Here is a 21,057-nt window from a genome sequence, read left to right on the forward strand (position 1 = left end):
GAACGGCTAAGAAACAATGCAAAGCTATAATGTTAACAACCAAGCTCAACTTAATTTAATTAATTAGTACCACCATTCAAATTAATACGTAGCTGTTTAATTCTATTTACCATTAGATGTATTATTACAAGTTACCAATATAATTATTGTATAGGTCTTAAACAGCTCCTTAAAAAAACCTACATGTTAATTCAATCTTAGGTTTATTCATAATCTTATTCATTTAAAAAGGTAGTGGGATCAACTTTCTTTTATATTATTTTTTTTTTTTTTTGTAGTTGTGTGATATTGAGATTGACAACAGGAATTAGAAAAAAAAAAAGAATACTTTATGACATATACAAACATTATTTTATTTTTTATTAACACAAATTAATACAAATGGTCATCAAATGATTGAAAAATTTCTTTTCAGTGAGTACAACTTGGATCAAATTTAGATGTCATTACAGTATTTCAGATAACACAATACTTCCAGTTCTCAAGGTCGATTTATCACTCGAAGAGAGCAGAGAATGAGCTACAAATGCACTCGTCAGTTCTATGCAATTTCTTCACAACACTTCACTAAAATCAACCACAGCTGATGGCAATCAACCAGTGTATTTGCAACTAATTTTAGCGATCAAGACACAAAAACAATCCTTGCTCTAAAAAACATAATGACTTCACGAAGTAGTAGAACTGTAGTATATTTCAAAAGGGATATTTTTCCCTTGGACTACAGTATCATAAAAACAGTTAAATTGTGAGGAAATTATACGCAAAGTGCGTGGGTCCTTTATTACTTGACTCTGCTGAGGCCATGTTCAGCACTCAACATTACCATTACGGACAACTTGTTTATTGTTCTTTCCAAACAATGAGAGGGAGCAGTTCTTCAGTAATTGGTCCATTCTTAATTATTTAAACAAGTAACGTTGGATGATTTTGTCGGATTTAACAATAATATGCACGCCATCAAATTGGCAGCAAACTCTTTGAAGATAGTTTATAAAACAGAACCTGCCATCATAACAGATAGTTTGTTGACCTGATACCATAAATAAGACAGCATTAAAATGAGTGTGGAGAGGCAATCAGTAAAAATTCAACAAGAACAGTTTCTAGCAACTGTAAATAGGCATGCCCTATTAAAAGAAAACAAGACACAGCAAATACTGAAAACAGAAAAATGTCTTTGTTGTTAAAAGTTTGAATTGGAAGACTACATGTATGTGTGTAATATTAGCATCCTTTGAATGCCTTCTGAACTTGCAATGGAAATCTTTATAGGAAACGTGGACAAAGGCCGATATTGGAATGCAAGTGAGAATGAAACCAGAGAACAGAGTGAGGTGGTATACAACTGGCCTATGTTGTCTTTGTGCACAATTATATTCCTTTCTGTACTTGGGAACATGTTGGTTTGTCTGTCGATTATGAAACACAAGAAGCTACAGAATATTACAAATTATTTCCTTTTCTCACTTGCCATCGCCGACTTGATGGTTGCCGTGCTAGTTATGCCTCTTGGAGTTGTTAATAATTTCATGGGTAAGGTATTTTTTTTTTCATTATTTTCAAAAATATTTAATAAAGGGCATAAAAAAGATATTACACAACAACAACAGAAGGAGAAGGTCTAAATGCTTCTACCCGTTAGGCAAGATTTTTTTAATACCTTGTTTCACAAACTTAAAAAAATAAATACAATTTTGTTTTCTTATTTAGCAATTAATTTTGGCAAAAACATCCAGACGGAGGGAAAAATAAAATTTAAATTTTATTGGCGATTGTAAACAGTGTACTAATGGGATGGTTATTAAATGCTTTAAGTTTATACAATTAGTAAGAAATATACATATCCTATTTTTGGAGATTTCAAGGCAGCGGCAAGTGTAATATATATATAAATAAAGAAAAGCTTTTACGGTTTTCTGAAATTTCCATTTTTTACGCTAATTAGTTAAAAGTAAAATTGTATTTTTATTCAAAATCACCCTTATTGGCAGGCGGCAGGTTTGCTATTGAACAAGGTATAAAAAAAGTTTGACCTTAATAGCAAGGAAAAAACACAAATTTGATATTTGATGTGATTAATGAAATACAGATTTTTGAATACTTAAAAACTGGGGCAAAATGTGGTTACACCCATTTTACCCCAGTTTGTAAGCATTACTTCAGTAATCCAGAGCACCTATTTCAACCCATCCAAGTTGAGCTCTCTAAAACCACCACAAGAGCTCTCACCTTGAGTGACCTCACCAGGGCTCCTAGGCACACGTTGGACCTTGCCTCTTTTTCTGTAGAAACCTCCTAACGGATACTAGTATGAACCTAAAGATTTTATCCCCATGCCAAGGCGAACACATGTACTCATTGCATTTGATGATATGGATTTACAGTAGGCTATTCTGGGTATTGTCTGACATGAATTAAAAAAAAGTAGCCCAAAATTAGGATGACGTGTAGGGGACAAAAAACATTCTATTTATATTTGGCCTATGAACAATTTATCTCTACATGTGAAAAAGGTCAAGAATTAACAACACTGAATAATCAACTGATATGATGCATTAATGTATTGAAGGCTTTGGTTATTAATTATAAATTTATGCAATTATTCATAGACAATATTAACAAAAAAAGCGACCTTCATATTATAATAGCATACTATTGTTATGATGTCATAACCTGAAATGATTAATAGGATACATTTTTAATACAATACTATAGTTAATGCAGCAGTTATCCTTAAAGGCCTTTCTTGTGAGGTCAGGGTTCAAATCCCATTATTTACTTCCTAGTGTCCTTTGACATCATACAGATTTAAATTAATATGAAATTAGTTTAATAATGCTCACTAATTGCATTTTCTTAATACTCAAATTTTATTTGATAAAAAAATGTGGCATGCTATATATGGTAATGATGACATCACATCATGGCCATCAGCTATAGGTACATTATGACATATGGACATACAACAGTTTTCTTGTCAAATAAAATGTTATAGTCTGGTCAGAGCTTTATGGTTCTCATTTTCTGTGCCCACAGGTTACTGGTCAATGGGTCTTGTGCTCTGTAACATTTGGGTCTCGCTTGATGTTCTCTGTTGCACGTCCTCTATACTTCACATGTGTTGCCTGTTTGTTGATCGGTATCTAGCAATTCAAAACCCACTGAAGTACTCAGTGAAGCGTAAAACACTGCGCAAGACACTAACAAAAATAACAATACTCTGGATTATGAGCACAATGATATCATTGCCGCTATTTATTGTTGGACTTGTCGATCCAACTAAAGTTCTCCATGATGGCGTTTGCGCACCGATGAAGAAAGCATTTGTGATTTACGGATCAGTGCTTGCCTTCTTTATTCCATTACTTATTGTTGTTATCACATACTCCCTAACTACGCTGATACTTCGCAAAAAAGTGCTATCAGCACAACCCTCTAAGAACAATAACACTAATGCAATTTTTAGGGTTCTTACCGATGTGGAGACGAAGTCAAAAACCATTGTCGGAAATACAGTACACATGAAGAAAATCATGCATGGAGGTAATAAGAACGTCACATTGTCACGGAATAACAGCATGGACTACGCAATTCAAACATCATCGTTACAGATAAATGACACCACGGAAATGAAATCTTTGATTACTTGTTCAAAGTACGATAGCAGAAGAAGATCGAAAGGATCTCCTTACAATATGTACGCCATGCTACGGAAGAACTCAAAACGTTATAATGAGAAGAGGGCCGAGAAGGTCCTAGGAATAATATTTGTTTCATTTGTGGTTGGCTGGTCACCATTTTTCATCACAAATGTCATTAATGCAACATGTAATTTATGCATATCCAATAATATGTTGTTTATTTTGTTTACATGGCTTGGCTGGTCATCAAGTATGGTCAATCCAATTATATATACTATTTTTAGTAAAGACTTTCAGAATGCATTTCGTAATCTACTTTGTTGGAAGGTTGGATCTGGCAAAGAAATACAATTACCAGACAGAGAACTGGAAACCTATAATAAAAGTTCAGTTGTTAAAAAGAAAAGCAATAGTAGTCAAGAGAGCCAAGTTTAGTATGTTTACACCATATACACTATTACATGTTTGTTACCCCAGGTGCCTGCACAAATATGGATAAAATAAAATATGTATTGTAGCTTTTGGGTGTCTTACCATTCAGGACATTTTCTAACTTCCTATTTATGTCAATAAAATATATGATAAAACAACAATTTTACACTAACACGAACCTACAAACTACTGAACAAGGAGTTGTCACACTACAAAAGCAACACACGCGAGAACTCATTATTCAAAGTTTGTTAGTACAGTACATTAAAAAGTAACACAGAAATATTCAGTATAGGAAACTCAAGTATAGCATTTCAGTGAGTGCCACTGATGTATAAGACATATATGTTCACTAAATAACAGAATATTGTATTAAAGTGTCCATGTTAACCCCCAAATGTTAACCTCAAAATAAGTCAATAAGTTTTAAAGAGTATGCAACAAATTGTCTACATCTATCACAACTTTTAGCATTGTGTACTCTATGATCCATTTTTTATTGCATTCTTGATCTTAAAGTTAAACAAAATTATTGACTCGAAATTGTTCTTCATTTTAAAAAGTTTGTCAGCAGAAATATTCAATTCTGTAACTTAGAATACAATATTGTATTTATGGCATTACTTATTGGTCTACCGGGCTTCAAATAGCCTGATTACCTGAACATTATGATAGTGACAGCCTCATGAAAGGCCACTGATAATGCGCCTTGTATGCATTTGCATTTGAGCAGAAGCTCAAAAGGGAAAAGCAATTGATAAAATAAATATATATTAAAACAGTAATTAGAGATCTTGGGGCAGAAGCTCAAAAGGGAAAAGCAATTGATAAAATAAATATATATTAAAAATATTATAAGCATCATTATTTGCTTAACAATTTAAACCAACATACAAAATTATTTAAAATTTAATATTGGAAATACAATGTGTTAACATTGCTGAAATCTTTGTATGGTTTTATTTTCTCCTTTCGTTTACCTATCATTATTGTTGTCTGTATCTTTTTATCATATTTTCTATTTTGTTTTTTATGGATGGATGAGATAAGGAGGTAAGTCTATGAATTTAACTTTTATTGCAATATATAATGATATTTTTGTAAGTATTGGTATATTAAAATATATATGAAACCTAAATGGAAAACCCTTCCCTTGTCAGATAAAAAAAAGTTCAATTTGCTGTGTTTGATAAAAAGGTCACATACTTTTGCCATTTTGAGAAAATAGCCCGTTTAGATGTTGAATTGCCTTTGGTGATATCATTATGTATGAATACAAGTACTTCAATGCATCCATGCAATATCAATATACTGTAATAACTTTTTAATGTGCAAACCTAGAAAACACTTATCAAACTGACTTGTCATTGATGGCCTTGTATTCTAAATTTGACATTGCTGTTTTTATCTTCAAATGATTAACATTGAGAGAGCAGCTTAGCTCAGTCGGCTAATCTGGTGTTAGCCACTGGGTGTGCGCTGAACCGTGGAGATCTCTAGGTCCCTGGTTCAATTCCCATCGCTGCTTCTCCTTGTTTCAGCTAGAGGGCTGAAATACAAGTTACAATAGCGCACCGTCTTTCGAATGAGACGTTTAAGTCATTGGTCCCGTGTGCATTTATGGCCCATGTGCACGTTAAAGAACACAGTACACTCTTCGGAAAAGAGTAAGGGATTGTCTCCCGGTGTACTGTCCAATCACCACCAGAAGGACCCCACTGGATATAAGTCTTCTTCTAGACTTTCGTGGGCTATCCTTGGTGTTTACACCGAATAAATCCAATCCAATCCAACAAATAACCTTATGAAAGGTAGTATCTAGAGTGATATGACTTTGGTGCACTAACGTTAAGTCTGTCTTCCTTTGTTTTCGCACAGGTACACGCATATGAAGTACTTTGGACGTGTTCCTTACAACCTTGTTGCAATTTTGTGATACACATTTTTTTTTAAATATTTTAAATCAAAATTGTATACTAAAATCTTAATAAAATGAGACCAATATCTCAATTTTATCAATTATGACTATGATTGTATTATAATGGCATTTAAGTTTTCCCTACACACTTTCATAATATTTTACTTAGTATTGTCAAGGCAATCCACAGCCTCTATGCTCAGAAAAAAGGAAAATGAATTTTTCTGATAAAATTTGATAAGAAAATCAAACAGATGATGTATGTGCTAATGTAATGTAACGTAGTTTGAGTGTGAACTAGCTCGTACAGTAACTTTCTTCTCCCTTAAGGGTCTCTTCATGTCTGAGCTACCCAATAAACCGGTACCAGCTACTCTCATCTGTCAGCAACAGAGGCTTCATGGACAAGTACCCCGGGGTAACTCCCTACTTGTCTCAAAAGATGTACTGGGTTCTTTTAAGTGCACACAAGCAAAATTGTGTACACTGGGCCTATGGTTATAGTCCTTATCCGAGAAGACGTGTTCCACCACCAGAACCATAGACAAGCGTGCCATTCGAAACATCGCTAATAGTATGAATGTAGGTTGCAACACCCCAGCACTAACCGCTAATGGTTTGTCTGTTTGAGAAAACAGCTGAGCTCCTAAAGATGGCATAATTAATTCCAGCCAAGCTTTTAGCATGTTTGTTTGTTATTTAATATTTTATGTACAATTTTAGTGTTTGAAATAAATGTATATAAAACTATTCATTGAGTGTAGTGTAACAATTTGTTCAAGAACATTAATATTATAAAATGCAATGTAACACAATTGTGATTAGATCAGCCTTCAAATGCCAAGAAATTAGCTTCCTTTCTTAGCTTTACTATGAAGAGGAATACTTGTACTGTATAATGATGCTGAATAAACAAGGAAACAAAGGCAATGATCTTGAGTAGTTTTCAATTTGTGTTTTCGTCACTGAATTCTGGAGTGTTAAGGAAACTTACTGTCATATTGCGAGAACTTGGGCGAGACATTTTTTTATACCTTGTTTAGAATAATTATTTTTTTAAAGATCATCAGATCAAATAAAATTTTGGTTTTTCATTTATAATAGCAAATAGTTTTGCAATAAAAAGAATTATTATTATGATTACTATTGGATGTTGCTAAATAATCAATAATACTCTGGGAGTATCACATTGATTAGGCCAAAGTAACAAACCTTCCAGTCAGTAGCGGCATTGTCCCCTACCCCCTTACATCATTCCACGCCACAACAAAGTCACTAAATTTGCCTGTGATTGCCAATCCCTAACATTGTGGTTTAAAAAGTAAAGTTTTGGGCAATCCTCCACATGAACCCCACCAGGGATTTTAAGCTTGGAACCAGACCAAGGCTCTAGACTGCCCAATAGTTCTGACACCTTGTTGGACTTATTGGATCCATGTCAGAAAATTTCTGGAACTACTACCAGTTTAAGTTTAAACTATCTTTACCCATGTTTGGGATGAAAGTCAAGGAAGTTTCAAATGTGATGATGAACCAAAGGCATGGACCATCGTCATTCCTGCAAATGTGTTGAGATCATGCAGCCCTCTGGAGTATTTAAAAATTAAAATAAAATTCTCAAAAATTTCTAAAATCAGAATAAAATTCTTACCTTAGGAGTAAGAAACCAAGTGCAGTGACAGCAGCCCGCCTGACATCATCGTCGACATCACTCACAGCAACATGCAGTAAACGACGAATGGCCTTATTGTTTCCTGTCCCACAGTATGCCAGCGCTATGGTGTACATACCAGAACGTCGAAGGATTGGGTCCTTGTCCCTGGCAAGACTTTCAATAAGAGTGTCTGCTTCTTCTAACCTACCATACATTGTCTATAATAACAGTGATGATATAAGCAATAATACTAATATTAAGAATAGTATTAATAATAACACTAACGACAATAATATTAATAAAATTAATAAAATTGGAATACTAAGGGCAACAATTACAAAATAATAAATAATAATAATAATGATAAACATTAATAACAAATAGCTTAGAATATGGCTAGAATCTGATTGACAGATGCAAACTAAGACCATAACAATTTTGTATAACTTACCAATGCTATGCCAAGGCACAATCCTCGTAGAATCTTCTCATGTTGAGTCTCCTGGGCATACTGTGAAGAATAAAATTTTGGGTTTAAAGGAAGCAGCAAGCAGTAGTTGAATAAAACTGGAGGTAATGATTGCATTTTGTTTGTGCAAGCCACAGCGTTAATTCATGTTAGCAATTTCAAAGGTATTTTTTTCATTCAACACACTGACACCTACCTGTGTAGTGATAATTGATAGTATTACAGAACTCAAACCACCATCAGGAAGTTTGATTCAACAAAATTTACTTACGCTGACCATATCTTCAATAGCTTTAGCAGACTTTGAGCCCAACATTACTAGGCCCATAGCTAGCCCTGCTGCTTCTCCAGTGATTGCATCATCCTGGTACAGGTTGAACTTGAGTTGTTCGTAGATGTCCAGGCGAGCTGTGCCCATAGCAGCCAGGCCAAGGCCTAAACAACCACCATGACGTACCATCTGAGAATGATTGGAAATGATAGCTGTTAATATGGAGGCTTATTGAAGGATATATTAACATTTTCCCACCCCCTGGTATCCTGTTTTGATATGAATAGGGAAGTCTGATCAGATCCAGTAAATTTGTCAGTAGACATTTCCCCACCCCCTGGTATCCTGTTTTGATATGAATAGGGAAGTCTGATCAGATCCGGTAAATTTGTCAGTAGACATTTCCCCACCCCCTGGTATCCTGTTTTGATATGAATAAGGAAGTCTGATCAGATCCAGTAAATTTGTCAGTAGACATTTCCCCACCCCCTGGTATCCTGTTTTGATATGAATTGGGAAGTCTGATCAGATCCAGTAAATTTGTCAGTTGAGTGTGAAAGATAAATACTTGATAATGTATACACTGAAAAGGAAATGCCTATTGTTAGAAAGATGCGCCCTCTGGAGCACAGGCGGGCAAAGTGCGGCCCGACAGTGATTTTTTTGCACCAAACATCTTTGGCTATAAAACAGTTTTTTTTTTACGGCCCGACACCAATCCCCTGTAAAAAGTAATATTACAACTGAGAATCAACTGAGAAAAAAATCAACAAATAGCTTACATCAGTGCTAGCATCCTTCAGCTGGTTGAGAAGGTATTCAGTAATAGCAGCGCCATGATTTGCATGAATGAGGCCTAGTGCATATAGGCCGCCTCCTTCTTGGTAAGCACTGCCGGGACCCGAGTCCTTTGGTAGGTAAGTAGACATAAGATTGAGGGCCTCCTTCTCATGCCCTTTGTGAATAACTCCTAAACTAGCTGTTGCGGTGAACTTTGCCCAATTTGTTGCCCTTGCAAGCCATTCTAGGTTGTCTCTGGATAAAATAAATCCCACACTCATTATTTTTAATTATATATTTTTTATTTTACCTAGTGACAATGTTAAGCTAGAATCAAGCAATTATGTCAAGGTGATGGCCTTGACTTTTTCATCTTTTTGTCTTAGTTTTCTGATATGTAAAATCAAACAGTAATGAGTATATATAGTAAAATTTTAACGTAAATTGTGTAAAGGGATTAGGTAGTCCATCATACCTTAAAAAAGCATCACTAGTTGTTCCACTGTGCATGAATGCATTTGAAATAACAGTTGCATTATGACAAACTGAATTTCTTACTGCTTCCTGAAAAAAAAAAAAAAAATTAAATTAAACCACTAAATTCTGACCACGGTACTGGATGGGGCACATAGCTGTCTTACCCGCAACAGGAACCAGAGTAATACACAGTAGAGATTGTCATGTTGGCAGGCAAATTATGTAATGGAGCACTTTTTAACATTAAACATTAACAATTTTTTTTTTAATCTGTATGTAAGACCATTGAACAACCTTTCGGTTCCTCTACCCATTGAGACCATAGATATTTTAAATTATCTTTAATTCTTGTTTCCTTTTCAATTGAAAACATATCTTTCCCCGAAAACTATTTCATAATCATTAATAGGAATATTTTTCCTTACTGTGTATAATAAACAAATTTAAGAAAGCAATTTTATTTACCTTTGTATTTTTTAGGATAAGGAGATCTGTATGATTACTCCTTATTAGGAATTGTAACTTTAAACCAATGCTTGTTTCTCCAGATAAAATGGCTGCTAATTTCTCCAGTTTGGCTTGATGTGATTTTTCTTCTTCAGTCTAAAAAATGAAATAAAACTCATCATTAGTTTCTCAACCCCATCAGGGGTTATGGAATTAAATGAACTTTAAATAACATCATACAATTCATTCAATGTGAATCTATAAAGTATTCAAGACAATAATGTGAATGGGTTTGCTTCTTTCCTTACAATAATGGTCACCGCATGATTGGGTTTGCTTCTGGTCACCTTTTTCCTCATTGTATTAACAGATTTCAAAAGAGAATCATCATCGACACTTTTATAAAATATTTATGGGCTATGGCAGTTTAAGTGGAGTACTTGAGTTTCACTGATCAGTTCAAATTAGTATTACTAATTTATTATAACTATCTATAAATAAAGTAATATAATATAAGTACAACCAACAAAATTCCCAAGACCTTTTTCTTGTGGGGACATTCTGGTGGTGAATATGGCAGAATACCAGAAGACACTCCCCTACTCTTTTCCGGAGAGTGTACTGCGTTTTCAACACATGTATGAACCATATTGCTTACAGGACCAATGGCTTAATGCCTTCAGCATCAGAAACACCATGTGATATTAAAAATTGCATTTCAACCCCCCAAGAGGGCAGCAGATGAAACTGAACCACGATCCAAGGTTAGTTTAAAAAGAGCTCTACAGTTCAGTCCTACGCTATTTTTTATAAAAATCAACAAAAAACTTACGTGTCCCTCTTTGACTAGCTTTCCAAGAATATCAGCCACTGATTGGGGGTCGTCAAGGAATATCAGACACTGACAAACATTAATGTAGTCTGGAACTTGGAGACTAGTGTACAGCTGGACTAGCACACGCAAGACCTGACAAAAGAGCAAACATTTATTTGTAATTAGGAACAATCGATGTGTATTTCAATGCCATGTACTACTTTTTGAATTATGTGGATGGCAGTTCTAGATGATCTTAAATTTAACATAAGACTGAGTTGATAAACACTATGAAATGTTAGCTAAATTTTCACTATTTTTGTGTCCTGCAATATATTAATAGATTGTAGAGGAAATAACTTAATTGTCTGCTAGCTACACTAAAACGAGTGAATTACTTGACCAGTCTTATTAAACTTACTATACTTAGATATAGTGTTTTTGCTTTATAAACATATCTACACTAGATGTTTGCTAACCCAGGTATAATTTTAAGCATGGCGCATCATTAACTAGATGCTAAACCAAGTGTACACTTAAGCTGGGCATGCACTGCACTTGACGGTCGTCGGCCGATGCGATTCCATAAAGAACACAACGCAATGACGTGCACACAACGGATCGTTTTTAATGATGATCCATTCAGACGACCGTCAACAATCATCAGACGGAATCGCATAGTCTAGTGCTCAAAGGGAGCATAGAGTGTTCGGCAGTGAGTGTCCTGCTTAACCTAGGCATATCTTATGTTGAATTTCCTCACAGCAACTGACAGAATTTGGTGTGTAAACGAACTTTCACAGCTGTAGCAGAATTCATGCTCAAACATTTTGCTGTCAGGCTGTTGCCTAGAATTAATTTATTAGCACTTAATTTCTTGATTTGCTGCTGTGGGAAAAACTTAATTACTGTGGGAAAACAAAGGACCATAGCAACGCTGCTGATGGAACATTTGGAAGAAAGTCAACCCTGGTACTACAATAAGGTGTGAACTTACGGTATTCCTAAACTGTCTGTGTTGTATAAGAGACAGGCACACTTTCAGACTGTACTGCATCATCTCAGCTTGAGAGTCCTAAAAAGTAGGAAAAAAAAAAAAAAATATTTGGTAAATGAATAAACATAGGTGTAATGTTGTATTAATAAACAAAATATAGACGATTTGAAGGTTAATTAATCATAACATATGGTGGCCTAGTTGCCATTCATAATTTAGGGTAAAAAAGGAAATTGGCATATGTTTTTAAACTGATTAAGTTACTAACATAACATTAAATACACCTTGTCACTTTTACGAGCTGACATATTAGTCAATACATTCGGTTATCATAGATTAATGTAAACAAATAAAGAGCTCTTTGAATTTTAACTGTACAAAATGCACATAAAGATTAAAATGTAGGCTTAAAATTATAGTATTTACTTATTATGAATATGAGGAAGTCGTATTATATACAATTAACACAAGACTAATATTAGACCATATAAACAAAATGACTTTAGTTGGGGAGGGGCGGCTTTTTTATAAGTTAATCTGCAGTATCAATAATCTACAAATATGTGTTAGATTGGATGCTACTTTAGCAGTGACATGCCTAAAAGGACAGCTGGGATTGCATAGGCTACAAACTCACACATTTCCACTGAGCATGATCCTATTTGGAACATCATGAACCAAGTAAATCAAAACTAAGACACTGTTCCAAAAATTAAATATGATTGGATTGGATTTATTCAGGTAAACACAAAGGATAGCCCACAAATGTCTAGAAGAAGACTTATTTCCAGTGGGGTCCTTCTGGTTGTGATTGGGCAGTACACCAGGAGACAATCCCCTACTCTTTTCCGAAGAGTGTACTGCGTTCTTTAACATGCACATGGGCCATAATGCACACGGGACCAACAGCTTAAACGTCTCATCCGAAAGAGTTTGCGCTATTATTACTTGTATTTCAGCCCTCCATCTGAAATACAAGGACAGGCAGCGATGTGAATTGAAACGGGAACCTAGAAATCTCCACGGTTGAGCGCACACACAATGGTTACCACCAGATTAGCCACTGAGCTAAACTGCTCTCTCTCAACAATAAAATATTTTAAATTTCATTCAAAAAGTTTTAAAATTAAAAATTTTATTATTTGGTCTTATCATAAGAATTATGCTAAATGTTACATATGATGTGTGCTAGAAAAAAATGTAGCAAGCGTCCCCTGTTCCACTGTGCACGTCTGAAGGCACCTCTGTGTAATATCAATGTAAGAAAAATTTAGTATGGATCTGTATATATTTATTATACATCCTCAATGGGTGGACCTGACCTTTCACAGTCGTGGCATCTTCAATATGTGCGTCTCAATTGTATCAAGTCTTATGCAGTGCTCCGACTGCTTAAAATTCACCAATGGGAAGATAACTGTGATTCTAGTGGGACTATTTTGTGATGCCTGTGTAACATTAGACCAAGTTTTCATCTTACAGATTGCAAAATCGCTTTTTCAAAGACATCGATCCTTCTGGTCTCAAGGGCAATGCCAATGGCTTGTTTATATTCTCGATCGCTGAAGCATCTCTCAAACATCCTTTGTACGACGTCTTCCAAACGAGGGTCGATATCCTTCTTATCGTCCGGGTTCTCATAGTTATGAACAGAATGCTTTGTGTAAAAATCAATACATTTTGCTGTAATATAAACAAGAAACATCAGTGCATAGTAGTGAAAGTCAACATTATTAAAATAATTAATAATATACTAATACATAAAACAAAATAATAATAATAATAATAAATATGTAAATTGAGACTAATTGTAACTGGCCCACGGCACTTAAAAGTATCAGAAAGTATTAGATTAATAATATTTAGCAAAATAAAACAGAAATAATATAATAGCCCAAAACACAATAATGAGATCTTAAAATGATAACAAAATATAATAATGTGGTAATGAAATAATAATAATACTATTACTTTGACCATGAACAGATGATATCAGTTTAAAAAAAACTTCAATAATATCTATTATCATATACACAAATCATCCATATAGGAATAGGACTTATTGGATTTATAGAGATTTGTGGGACACAAAACATGTTATCATCAAACTTACATATTGTTGTCTCTACATATTCTGATGATGAGTTGACATCAAACAGTTCTCCAGCACCAAGAGCGTATGTCAGAGAATCTTCAAATGCTCCCAGATGATAGTATACCTAAAATGACAACATATCATCAACATAACTATTTTTGTTGCTTACAGTACATTCAACAATGATAGAGCGAGGGAAATTAAGTATCATAAGGCAAGACTTTTTTATTCCTTGTTTCGCAAACTTACTTTTTTAAAGATCGTCAGAGGGGGTCCGAAATAAAAATTGTTTTCTCATTTAGCAAGTTTTGGCAAAAATATCCAGACGGAGGAGAAAATAAAAATGAAATTTTATTTTTGAACATGAACAGTGATAGTAATGGGATGGTTAAATGCTTTAAATTTATATAATTATGAAGGAATTATACATATAATTTTTGCAGATTTCAAGGCAGTGGCAGGCATAATAAAAATAATGAAAAACTTTTTTTTTCTGAAATTTCCATTTTTTTTTCACTAATTGGCCAAAAAATACATTAAAAAAAAATGTTTATATTCGAAATCATCATTATTGGCGGGCGGCAGGTTCACTAAACAAGATATAAAGAAGTCTTGCCTAATGTGTGGTGCAGTTGGTAAAAAGGTTTTTAAAACTCTCCTGTCAACAGGTATTTGTTGGATTTAAATTTCTTTTGTTGTTTAACTTCCCTTAATTACAAAATATCTCAATTTTTATTTAATTTAAAATTCATCTTCAATTTTGCATTCTGCTATTAAAATTTTATATATTTCTTTAGTAAGTTTATAATGTCTATATGTCCTTTACATCAATCAATGTTTATGTTCAGGTGAACTTTTAGAATTGCATATTTTGGTAGGATGCAAGATTTTTGTTAAATATCAAATTTTATTGACAAAAACATGACATGCCTAAATATGGTCATGATGACATCATATCATGACCAGATATATGCACATCATGACTATATATGGGCATACAACAGTTTTAGTCAAAGAAAATGTGATAATCTTGACAGGGCTTAATAAGGGGTGATAATTTTGGAGATTCACTATATGCACAGTACCTTAGAAGCCACTAGGGCCGCCAGCTTTCTTTCCTGGAAGCTGTCATCTTCATAGAGTACCTCTCTGAAAATAAAATAATATATTTTTACACAATTATTAATAATAATGATTAAATTCATTGTATATATATTTGAAAATGTATCCATTTGTGCCCAGTTTACTAAATGTTGTTAGTCTTTAATTTGTTTATAGCTATTCTGGCATTGGAAACATATGATAGTTAGCAACCTTGCTATACTATATAACCTGCCAATCACTAGAATGTACTGAATGGTAGAAGATACGGGTGACAATAAACTTTTAAAACAAGCACTTCTACCATGCCATTTTTGTTTGGTTGATTAAAGAAAACAACATTATCAATGCCTTAATGAGTATTGCATTTAACAGGGATGTCACCAGCTTTTTGGAGTGCCAGTCGGCGATCATCCCGCATTTTCCCGGGGGGGATACATTACATATCAATTATAACTAAAAGTGAAAAACTTAAAATGCAAAATGAAAACAAAGTAAAGAAATAAAACATAAATCAGGTTTCGTAAATTTTTAATAATTTTCCTGCCCCGGATCATGCTCTCATAATAAAACACTTGAATGGTCACGATTTCAACTTTAACCTTTGAATGTGTACAGCAACCATGTCATGCCGGCCCACGACGTTCGCTATAACTCACCTGGGCCTAGGCTGTTAAGTTAGCGATGAATAGCAAGGCAGTGCAGTATTTTGTTACAATTAACATAACCACGGAAACATTTATTGTATTCTTCTTGTCTTTATCTATCAATTTAGCTTGTCTATTGTGTTTAGGTAAACTAATTATTTTGTTACAATTTGTAAATTGTTGAAATAATAGTGGTGGTCGGGAGCCTGTAAATCCTGGTCGGAAATGTCGAGTGCTGGACGGGCCCGTCCACCGCCGACCAGCGTGGTGACATCCCTCATTTAAGTGCTCTCTCTACATTATCAAGTTTCATATGAAAAATGTATGTGATTTGCTCACAATGTACAGCAATGTATATGGGGTGATGATGTCATCACATCCAAATATATATGCAAAAAGATATTTGTCGCATTATTTTATTTCATTTATTTATTTATTTAGACACACAACACATTCAGCAAGGATTGTCAATAGCAAATATAACACTGTCCTACTTGTACGCAACAATTACTTTCACAAGGCAAACACACACACATGATGCTTTACACAAACTAAAAAGAAATCCTGCAACACTGACTAGAATTTAACTTAAAACACTGGAAATTGAAGGCTTGGCATCTTAACCACCAAGCTATTCAACTCCAACTTTTCATTAATACCAGGTAGTGTGCTATGCAAGAAAGATTCTCAATTGGCTTGAGAAATATCATATACCACAAGAAGACCGTTGCAGTTGGGCAAAGTGCACCAACTTGCAAAAATTGGTAGCATTAACACTGCGCAGGCGTAATAAAAAAAAAGAAGCAAAACTTTTTAATATTTTTTTTTCTGTAATTTCCATTTTTCATGGTGGTGAGTGTGCTAACCAAAAATAAAATTTTATTTTTATTCAAAATCTTCATTATTAGCGGGCGGTGGGTTCACTAATCAAGGTATAAAAATGTCTCGCCTTTAATAATACAATAATCAAAACACATACTTACATTTTATCAACTACATCTGAAATCTCTGCCCAAAAATCATCAACAATTTGATTCAATCTCTGGAGAGCAAAGACCTGTCACAGAGCAAATGAAAAATGTATTGAATAGTATTGATTTAATGAACTTTGGAGGTCAACAATTTTCTATCAATAAATCATAAATTAATCAATTATACATACTTATTTTGCAAATGTTATTATTCATTTACATAGCACCTTTCTTTTCAGTTACAAAGTAGACTTTTCCCAGGTCGAAGGCACTGGGTCCACATGCTTTTGCTGCTTGCTCCCATAATCGCAACACATGCAGGCAACCCCTCCCGGATGTATTTATATTTGTGGGGAGAGAGAAGCAATGTAGATAAAGTGCCTATCACAAGACAAACAAAATACACAGTAAATGTTTTATTGAATACGGGAGGAAAAAAAACAGATTCAGGAAAAAAAAACCAGATTTTGTTGTGGAAGTTTGAAAATATGACCAAAAAGCATGTTCGATCAGACTGAATTCGAAGGCAGAAGACAAATGAACAGTAGAAAACCAACCTTTAAATCACTTTCCTTTTCATCTAATAAGGATATAACACCACCTGCAAAAAAAAATTTTAGAGCACATATTTCAGTCTTTATTAATTTATGAAATATATCAATGATAGACTTACCTGTGACCAGCTCTGGCGAAACCAGTGTTTTTTTGTTTTTGTGTCTATCTCAAGTACCTTATTACTCAACGAAAGTAAAAAAAATACAACGCCACACATTTCCTGATAACCGAATCCCATGTGAATACTTTATTAGTGAACATAGACACACACGCTTCCGCTGGGAACCTATTTTTGGAATTTAGTTTAGGCATAAATTTTAACTCCTCATTCAACTTCAGTATATCTAAAGATTTATTAAAGTATTGTATACTTGACATACTGTAATATAGAACATCATCTAATGCAAGCAACAAAGGAGTTTTTAACTCTTTAAAAAGCCATTATTCAGCAACACACGATGGAATCGACAGTAAACCAACGCACATGGAGAATCCCGGAATTGATTGAATGAAGTTTTGTAAACAGTTTATGACAGGGAGGTTTGAAATTCATAAATAGGTAGGCCTACTTACTTTCAATTTTACCGTTCTTATTAAAAAACAGTACTTTGTATTTCAAACATTAAATAGATTGTTGAATCATTGTGATAATGAGCTAGAAATCAGACTATTCTATCTAGGCTAGGCCCCTAGCCTCTACTAGGCCTGGCCTAGCCTACAGTAGCCTGTATCGTTTACTGATTTGTTTACAAACCAGCTGGTCAAAACAGCAATAAGCCAAAATGGCAATGACCAAAACAGCAATAACCAAAACGGCAATAAACCAAAACGGCAACAGACCAAAACGGCAATGACAAATACCAAAACGGCAATGACAAATACCAAAACGACAATATACAAAGGAGCAAAATCAATACCAAGAGCAAGCGCCGTGCTGCCAGACAAATTGGTTTCTCATTTTGTCTGTATTTTAAAGTTTTATTTATTTTATTAAGTTATGTTTACTGCTTTTATATTGTGTTTTCCTTAATCCTATTATTATTATTGAATTTCTATGTTGTTATAATGTTTTAGGCTTATTATTATTATTATTATTATTACTATCATTATTAATAATAATATTATTATTATCATTGTTATTTTTGTTATTGTTTTTTTACTTTGATGACATAAATTGTTTTATTATCATTTTGTCTGTATTTTAAAGTTTTATCTATTTGAATGTTTACTGCTTTTATATTTTAAATTATGTTTCCCCCAATCTTTCTATTATTGAATTTGTATGTTGTTATATATTTTTATTAGGCCTGTTATAATTTTTATTATTATTATTATTTATTTATGTTTTTTCGCATTTTTTACTTCTATAACATAGATTGTTTCAGCCTCATTTTGTCTGTATTTTAACGTTTTTCCCATAAAGAGATTGTAGGGTCGCCAAATGAAACAATGTTTTATTCATCGACCTAAAGGATAGTTGTACAGATAATTTATTGCTCTCTTTTTATATAATGATATTTCCTACAATAGAATTGATCGGCAAAGAACCAATACTGTTGCTAAACATAAAACATGGCTATAGGCTCTATTGAATATTTTATTCAGCTGGTTGATGAAACGTAAATCGGCAGAAATATTACCAAAAAAGAATCCATACTACAGCAATTATTGTACTGTAACATGATTAAAATAGGCCTACATCTGAGATCATGTTGAAAGTTTAGATTGGCTGTAATCCAGCTACAGTATTTGAGGAAGATAAAGAATTCATATTTTAGCATAATGTATATCAAAATTATTTTATTGAATCAAACAATATTCCAAATACCTTTAAGCTTTTCTGATGCGTAGGAAGCGAGTATTGTAATTCTGATGATTAATGACATGCTAGTGTTGACTAGAGAGGACGCTTTGCATTACGTTATTATGCGAGCGAAGCCTAGGTAAGTGATAGATGGGGAAAAATTACTTGATTTTGAGTGAGGTGTGTAATTACGATTTAGATCTCCAGACAATAAGTGGAACACAATGAGCTTTCGGGTTACGCCAAAAGAATTACAAAATTATTGAAATAAATGTTTGCTCTGGAATACACATAAAATAACCAGTGAACAATGCTTTCTTGGACCTACTACGCCTTGCGTTTCTGTAAGCCCATCATCCGCGTAAGCATAGCATATGATTAATGTTTACGACTCGGTGTATAATAGACACTTCGTTTTAAATTTAAATGGTTTTTTTACTAGTACTGTTTCTTTTTACTTATTGCCATTTTGGATCATTGTCGTTTTGGTTCATTGCCATTGTTTCTGGACAAAAAGTGTTGCCATTTTGGTTTAGGCCTAGGCTAGGCCCTACTACTACCCTTTCTATTGCCGTTTTAACTAGGCTAGGCCAATTAGGGACCTAGGCTAGCTAGTTAGGTTAGGCCTAGACCTAGCCTACCTAGCTAGAGCCTAAACCTAGCCTAGGCCTAGCCTAGAAAAGCGTTTAAAATTACGGTGAAGAAAATATCCACTTCCTTATATATAATACTAACTTTTTTTAATTCACGTTCTACGATGTAACCTATTCCTATCTTGCTACGGACAGGTCTAGGCTAGTCCTATATGATAGCCCCATAGGCCTGGGCCTAGCTAGGAGGACATAGCCCAGTGTAACTTTCATGGCCTGCTGTATGCAGCTAATAAAGCAGGACGACTGAGGTTACTCAGCAAGTTTTGAAGAAAATAGGCCAACAAAACGGGAAAGGTAAAAGGCAATTTTTCAGAAAAATTAAAATAGCTTTTCTTTATTTGCAAAATCCTCTAAATTAACATACCTGCAGACGTTATTTTCATGACTTCAAACAGCTTTTGGTACAGTTCTTGATGTAAAAAAAGATTAATTCTAGAATTGTTCTCACAATTTGTGTACCACACACCGGCTGATGTGCAGCAAAATTGAAGTTGTTGCCAGAAAGGATTCTAAATTGCTGACCCAAATTGAAAAAAAACGCCCTCTATAAAGTAATAGAAGAAACGAAAGTCTTTACACACTGTTACGTTAAGGCCAACTCAGACAGCGTCGTACGACGCAGCCCGACGCGATTTGTTGTCGCGTCGGGTCTGTGTGAGTTAAACCGGTTAAACGCAGACGCGATGGTGTGCGTCGGGGGCAGTCACGTCGTAGAATATTAAACATGTTTAATATTTCTCACGACGGCTTAAGACTGTCCCCGACGATAAATCGGGTCGGGCTGCGTCGGTCGACGCTGTCTGAGTTGGCCTTTATAATCATCTGGAAAATACATTTTTACAGTATCTCTTAATAGGTGGTTATGAAACTATTATAAACATTTTTCTATACATTCATCACTTGGCAGTTTTTGTAATTTTTTTTTTTGGCGTAAGTAGGCGCCTCATCATGTTGTTGAAGATCAAAATTGAAAAGACTGAGTAAGGATAGCTCCTAGACCATACTGAGTGTGCAATGGTAATTACAACGGTGCGGTATTTGCATAATACGCTGCACAAAATGAGCCGCAGCCAGGATTTTCAAACAGTACAGAATAATATCAAGGTGGACTCATTACGCGTAAATACAAATAATGTGGACCATTTTCTTAAATGACACATTTTACGCAACAATTTGAAAAACGTGGACACGAGTCAAAAGTAAGTAAAACGCCGATGTCAAAAGTGGGATTTCGAACCAGGGACGTATCCAGGGGGGAACCGTGGGAGCCGCGGCCCCCCCCCCCCCCCTTTGTACACAGTGTTAAAATTTTAAAGCTTATTCTTGAG

At 34.4% G+C, this 21,057-nt stretch overlaps 3 protein-coding genes across 4 annotated transcripts in view; 1 reads left to right on the forward strand and 2 right to left on the reverse strand.

Moving 5' to 3' along the window:
* LOC117124746 (D(2)-like dopamine receptor) overlaps nucleotides 1-5,611 on the forward strand; it is a 7,568-nt gene extending 1,957 nt beyond the window's left edge. The window contains exons 2-3 of one of the 2 annotated variants that reach the window (XM_033271059.1): nucleotides 416-1,536; nucleotides 3,040-5,611. In XM_033271059.1, coding sequence (XP_033126950.1) covers nucleotides 1,242-1,536; nucleotides 3,040-4,079 — 1,335 coding nt within the window. In that variant the 5' untranslated portion in view covers nucleotides 416-1,241 and the 3' untranslated portion in view covers nucleotides 4,080-5,611. The remainder of the gene's footprint in view (nucleotides 1-415; nucleotides 1,537-3,039) is intronic. The other variant, XM_033271060.1, reaches the window with a different exon arrangement.
* LOC117124745 (26S proteasome non-ATPase regulatory subunit 1-like) overlaps nucleotides 1-10,243 on the reverse strand; it is a 25,398-nt gene extending 15,155 nt beyond the window's left edge. The window contains exons 1-6 of the mRNA XM_033271058.1: nucleotides 10,111-10,243; nucleotides 9,644-9,732; nucleotides 9,171-9,423; nucleotides 8,389-8,577; nucleotides 8,100-8,159; nucleotides 7,646-7,866 (exon numbers count right to left, since the gene is read on the reverse strand). Coding sequence (XP_033126949.1) covers nucleotides 7,646-7,866; nucleotides 8,100-8,159; nucleotides 8,389-8,577; nucleotides 9,171-9,423; nucleotides 9,644-9,678 — 758 coding nt within the window. The 5' untranslated portion in view covers nucleotides 9,679-9,732; nucleotides 10,111-10,243. The remainder of the gene's footprint in view (nucleotides 1-7,645; nucleotides 7,867-8,099; nucleotides 8,160-8,388; nucleotides 8,578-9,170; nucleotides 9,424-9,643; nucleotides 9,733-10,110) is intronic.
* LOC117124780 (26S proteasome non-ATPase regulatory subunit 1-like) lies at nucleotides 9,704-20,112 on the reverse strand. Its single transcript, XM_033271109.1, has 10 exons — nucleotides 20,094-20,112; nucleotides 17,275-17,318; nucleotides 16,730-16,803; nucleotides 15,084-15,147; nucleotides 14,017-14,122; nucleotides 13,384-13,586; nucleotides 11,904-11,981; nucleotides 10,925-11,059; nucleotides 10,149-10,248; nucleotides 9,704-9,732 (listed from the first exon to the last, which is right to left on the reverse strand). The coding sequence occupies exons 1-10, from the start codon at nucleotides 20,110-20,112 to the stop codon at nucleotides 9,704-9,706; spliced, it is 852 nt and encodes a 283-aa protein (XP_033127000.1).
* Nucleotides 20,113-21,057: the final 945 nt, after the last annotated feature.

This window comes from Anneissia japonica, unplaced genomic scaffold (genome assembly GCF_011630105.1).
Source record: "Anneissia japonica isolate Jap-2015-1 unplaced genomic scaffold, ASM1163010v1 scaffold1764_len714935_cov166, whole genome shotgun sequence".
In the NCBI taxonomy this organism is placed as follows: Eukaryota; Metazoa; Echinodermata; class Crinoidea; order Comatulida; family Comatulidae; genus Anneissia; species Anneissia japonica.